The following is a 6,030-nucleotide window of genomic DNA, read 5'->3' as shown; positions in this document are numbered from 1 at the left end:
CTTTGAGTTACGGTCTATTTGAATTTGTTTTGACTGTACAGGGTTAATATGACAATAATTTCCGTAGTTTTAATTATTTTTGGGATATAAAATTACCTATATTAAAAATGATATAAATCGATTCAGTAAACGATTCTGAATAAACTAATTTCAGGATGTGCGTTAATTAAGTTACATGTTGTATATATAATACTTTGATTCATTTAAAACTTGTCCACGCATACCTATTTGTAAAAAATAATATCTTAAAAAAGAAACTCAGAATTGTCACAAGTCAGTTTCATCACAATTATGCTACGGCGTAGCTACTTCGTAGCGCCGTCGCGTCGTAGCATTCACGACCTTTAAAAATCTTTCCTCCGTGAGATCATAAAGTGACTACCTCAATTCCCACAAAAGGGAGCCATTATCAATATTAAAGTGCAATCCGTGACGTAGATATGAGTCGCAGTCGTAACGGAGTGAAGTGATCCTTTCATAAAATATTAGCTTTGTGCGAAGGTAATCCCACTAATGGGGCCGGTCGGAGCGCGAGGCTAATTACAAAAATAGCCTACGCTCCACTTATTAGCTTTACGGAGGCCGTGAGCATAGCGGAATTATAATGCAAATTTATCGTGTGTAGTGTGATTAAATTAAGGAAAATATGTGCGCATGGCACACGGGAGGGTTGTATATTGTTTTTAATATTCCTAAGGTACAGCATACATAAACTTTACGAGTACACGTTAGTACTTATGTATTTTAACGTAGCAGGCGAAATAAATGCTTGCAAAAAAATATGTCAGCGCCAGTTGAAGAGGGCAAAGAAATTAAAAGCCTTGATGACAGCGCAGACGAACATAGCTTAATGCGAGACAAAACATTGAGACGAGTATGATAAAATCTTCAAGAATGCATTAGACAAATGAACATATTATTTTAAGCACATAATACTCTATTGTAGGGCCGTATCTCTTTAACGATAATGTTTTGCAAACGTATTCTCAAATTCAATGGGTCATTTTGTTTGGACCTTATCACGGGTAGCTAAAAAGATTAAATAGGTTAGAAGAACCAGCTAAATCTGTTTGACCTTTGCGAAATAGAAAGAAAAGGTCAGTTCTCTTAGAATATACATCATACATAATTGGGTTATAGGATAAGTAGTATGACATTTGGAGGTAAGGGCTTTATTATAATAGGATTATCTAATGGACTTGACCATTCACTTGTCACGGCAGCGTCGAGGATCGTAGACGAGTTTTTATTGAGACCGTAAATCCCGTTCAACTACCGTATCGTAAAACCGTGCCCTAGTAGGTACTCACAGCAAAAACAAAATAGAAAAAAAACCCTCAGCATATTTTAATCATTTTTTCCGGTCATTAAATCGTCGAGCTTGGTAAAAAAATAACTCGGAAACAGCATTCGTCTCAAATATTTAACATTAAAAACAAATCCATCTTCCTCTTCAGAAAACAAAAACATGTTATAAAAAAGAAATTAAAACGTCCGCCACAAACAGGCTCTGAGGCAATCCGAACGAATTTCACATTTTCGTCGTAAAACGAAACCGACTTATTATAAAAGTTATGCTACTCGTTATTCTTCTAGGGAGAAACGTAAGCGCCTTTCAAACAGGCCTTTCGTAATTATATACAGAAGTTCTTACATAGGAAACTTTAGTAAGACAAGTTTGGGCCAATGTAAGCAAGTTTAGGCAATGAGTCGGCGATACCGGCGCAATTCAACAACTTATCCCTGTAGTTTGAAAATTGGCAGACATTTAATTTACTGCGTATAAAGGGAGAAGCCCAATATTATATTTAAGAAATGCAGTGACTTGTTTATTTTATATTTTTTTGTATAATTGGCAACAGATTACAATCTGAATCTCAAAAATCAAAATTTTAATCTAGTGGTACATTGATAATATAATTTAGCGTCTTAAAGCCTATAAGCTCTCTTTAGTTTGTGTAAAGGAGGAGGTTTGTGTATAGAAAGAAAAAAAAAACAAATTTTCAATATGAAAAAAATAATTTATTATCAGATTAAAGTATAAAAAAGTATTACTCATTATTTAAAAAATGAGAACTTATAAAATAACTACACATATCACCCTCACGAAAACAGACAAGGTACTTAGGTACTGAGACTTTCTCAGGTAATTGTAGGTACAGTAGGTATAACAGATATGCATGAAACTTTGTGTTTATACAGGTATTGCACAGATTCATATATTTCTTTTCTTAATTAGATATTGAACTTTTTAAGGTTATATTTTTTTAAAGATTTTAGCCGTGGAACGCTTGAGGAACCAAAAGTAATTGAACAAATATTGATTAAAAAGGAACAACGTTATACGTTACAAGCATCTTTTCGTGTCCCCTATTTTATAACGAACACTAGTACAAGTTTTAAAAGACGAAATTGAAGGATACATTTGTAATAGATAAAGACGTTAACACACGAAAGAAAGTATGAAGAAAATACTCAAAATTTTATACAATATTATTATGTATTTAATACAATTTGTAGTACAAGCTAGTAATAATAATTATCTTCGTTGATTACATTGCTTCGTGTGTTTTGGCCTTTAGTCAAAAATTCGCCAAGCACGAAACTGCAACTACTCCATCACGCTATTTCTACGAAAGTACGAACTACTATAAAAAGCACGCAATGGAATGTTAACGCATCCAAAAATTTCGTGTATGACAAATTCGGTAGATAGTAAAATCGATGAGTATTATATTTTGTGAAGAATACGTTTATTCTATAGTGCACCGACTATGATACAAATGGGAGAATAAACATTAGCCGTATTTTTTAAATTAGTCATTATTTGTCGTTATTTCGGTCTCTCTATTTTGTGGTACACATTTTTTTCAAATTGCACAATATCTAAACGGTGCACTACAGAATCAAAGCTATTAGAATCAGTTTACATATTTAGTCTTGATTATTATTTGTTCAGTTTATCGAAGTCCCTTTGTACCGGCAACTTCACAGTAGCAGAACATTAACTAACATTACACATAGCTCCGTACAATTTCTAACGTTAAAAAGTTTAATACAGTGGCAGTAAATATATTTTATTTAGCTGCTCCAAACTGCCTAGATGCCGAATGCTGTTAAGATTCTACTTCTACGTGATTACTGAATATTGTGCATCGACAACGCAGCATACAAACAAAATATATAGGTAAAATATCTTGACAGCTTTTGAGCTTTCAATGTATAAATTAATTTACAAAATTTAATTGACTATCACAATTATATGTAGGCCTTTAAAAAACCTGAACTGATTTCAAATCACAATAACCATTCCAATATTATTTCACGATTTATCACAATTAAAATAGATACTGTACATGTGGCGGGCAAAGTCTACTCTTCATGCAATATTGACACATTTTTATAAAGCAATTATAATTTAGTATGCTCGCTGGCATTGACCGGGCGACGCCCACATTGCACGAATAGTAGACTTTGACCGCAAGATATAAAAATATAAATTATACGATATAATATAAAATTAAATAAATCACAGATTCCCGCGCAAAGCTCCTGCAAAAATTTGTATTCTAAAGTTTAACTTGTAAGTGTATTATTTTACGTTGTTATACTGTTGTAACATTATGGCAAGTTTTCAATAATTTAATAATATTAATGATCATTATGCATTTTAACGATATTTTCTAAAATTATACCTATATACAATCAAGTAAATACTTTTACGTGTATTATGAATGATCGCTACACATACATTTATATGCCAATACTGCGCGGGTCGCTAAAATTCCGCTTTGCGACAATTCCTTGCATTCCCATAAAGCTATACCATTATATGATAGACATTTATAACAATTGTAAGAAGAAATATTGTACCATAGCTACTAGAAGCGAAGGGAATCTTGAGCTACATTTTAGATCCTTTTTAACTATATCGGATCTTAAATTATGTGAATGTCAATCATACCTTAAGGAATTAAGACGATCCTCATAAATATTTTGGGTAATCAAAGTGTAGTTACATATAGAAGACCGAACTTTTAATTCCGTCTGACATCTTCGTATGCGCATTTCGACACTAATTACGAATACATTATTTTAAAAAGTGTGACGTAACAGGAAGAGGCAAAACGTGTCTTGACACTTCAAATACTATAGTGTCATTCCATTGATGTTAGAATGACGTCATGAACACTTACACATGTCTTCGACAGACATTGGACGCGACGATGGCATCCCATACATTTACTACTGAACTACGTAACACGTCAATGGAATGCCAACCAAAGGTCGATACGTAGTGTCGAACTTTGTTTCCGAAGCGCCATTTAAAAAATGACGTGATTAATAACAGTGTCGAAATAGGGTAATTTCATATAAATTACGCAGAAGAAAATATAAGAAAGTTTTAAGCTGCCGAAAGGTATAAACCTTAGCAAGGTGAAGAGACCTAACATTTAGAGTAGAAAAAGTTGTGATTAATTTAAGTGTTGATTTTCTACATAGCGATATAGGCTTAGTAACGTGCGAAATTGCACTTTTACTGTCAAATCTCACGTCAATTTATTACGAAGGTCATTTCTAACAACCAATCACAAACGCTGACATGAAATTTCACAACAAAAGATCTAAAAATCCAAGCTTTTTAAACTCTTAGGTCTTAGGCGGATAACTTCTCTATTAATCTTGGCGGTAAAAATATAATACAAAATTCGGCTTTGATACATGACTTTTTCGGATATCATTGCCATATTTTTCTGTTCACAAAAGTCCTTTGTGTGGACTCATGGTGGTACCCTAATTACGTAGAAAACAGTTGAATGTTTGAAATACCTACAAAAGAGTATTACATACATTGCCGTTACAAGTCTTCCTTATTGGTAGTGTCGCAATGTATGCCAATATTACGTAATTTAGGGTGTTTAATCGGACAAACCTTACCGTGGATAACCCACGCTACATTTACCGTTATCCATAACTAAGTCCGTATCTTGTAGCAACTTGCGGCGTATGGGTAGTGGCCACAGCTAGTAATAATGGAACGTCATTCACGTCGATGTTCAGAGATTTGGTTAAAGTGGCGATATCGCAGAAGTCTGTAGACATGAGCATGTCGGCTAACGTTTTTGATAGCACGCAGAATTCGCGCAGCTTGCCTTCCAGGAATGATAGGCACTGTAAAAGAAAGAAATGAAACTTTTCAATGGTGTTATTCAATGAAATGAAAATTGAGTTTTTGCTTTTGTAATTTATGAACATTTGTCTTTATTTTAGATAACGCTGTTTGAAGTTAAAATAAAAGGTATTAAATGAAGAAACTCTCTTAAGATTTTGTCATAGCCTGTGCTTCAACACTTTTGCTGATGGGCAAAGGCCTCCCACATTTTTGTGAGGGCTAAAATAAATTATTTACTAATAATTAATATAATATGGTAATAATGCTCAATCCTTCTCCGTGTCAGAGGAGGACTGTGCCCAGCAGTGGGACGATAAAAAGGCTGTAACGTGAATTAATATGTGTATAATAATGTACCTGTTGCGCAGGCACCCTGGCCTTCCACATGGCGGGCAGGGTATCCAACATGGCGCCCACCAGTGACGACATGCCGCCCGAACCGCAGTCTCTGCCTACCACGCGTACTTCCCTGAAGAAATAAAAGTGTATATTATTTACTTTTGTAAAATTTATCCATATGATGATCTATAAACAGTATCTACCTAAACTCACGTTAGTTTACCATGGAGGATGATAACATAAAAATCATCCGACTGTTAATTATGGGATCAGGTCCTGATTAACTGAAGTAAGTACATTTTACTTTTCAGTATGGAATCTGACGATAACTAACATAGCACAGGCCTCAATTTACAGCGCCATGTAATGTTCGAGCACATTTTTGTCTCGTATTTACATAGTTTGAATAATTAAATAATAATTAAATTAAATCTTTATTTCTCTTCCACAAAGGTTCTTAAAATTAAGTTCACAACATTTTTCAGACCAGTCCTTTGTGGGAGACTGGTATCCGCACT

At 34.0% G+C, this 6,030-nt stretch overlaps 1 protein-coding gene across 3 annotated transcripts in view; it reads right to left on the bottom strand.

Moving 5' to 3' along the window:
* Positions 1–2,000: 2,000 nt before the first annotated feature.
* The window catches only part of LOC124630399 (folliculin-interacting protein 2), a 35,369-nt gene continuing 31,339 nt past the window's right edge, over positions 2,001–6,030 (bottom strand). For all 3 annotated transcript variants that reach the window (XM_047164277.1, XM_047164278.1, XM_047164279.1), the window contains exons 12-13: positions 5,531–5,642; positions 2,001–5,172 (exon numbers count right to left, since the gene is read on the bottom strand). In XM_047164277.1, the coding sequence (XP_047020233.1) occupies positions 4,966–5,172; positions 5,531–5,642 (319 nt within the window). In that variant the 3' untranslated portion in view covers positions 2,001–4,965. The remainder of the gene's footprint in view (positions 5,173–5,530; positions 5,643–6,030) is intronic.

This window comes from Helicoverpa zea, chromosome 5 (assembly GCF_022581195.2).
Source record: "Helicoverpa zea isolate HzStark_Cry1AcR chromosome 5, ilHelZeax1.1, whole genome shotgun sequence".
NCBI classification, from domain to species: Eukaryota; Metazoa; Arthropoda; class Insecta; order Lepidoptera; family Noctuidae; genus Helicoverpa; species Helicoverpa zea.
This window is presented reverse-complemented; position numbering and strand designations above follow the sequence as displayed.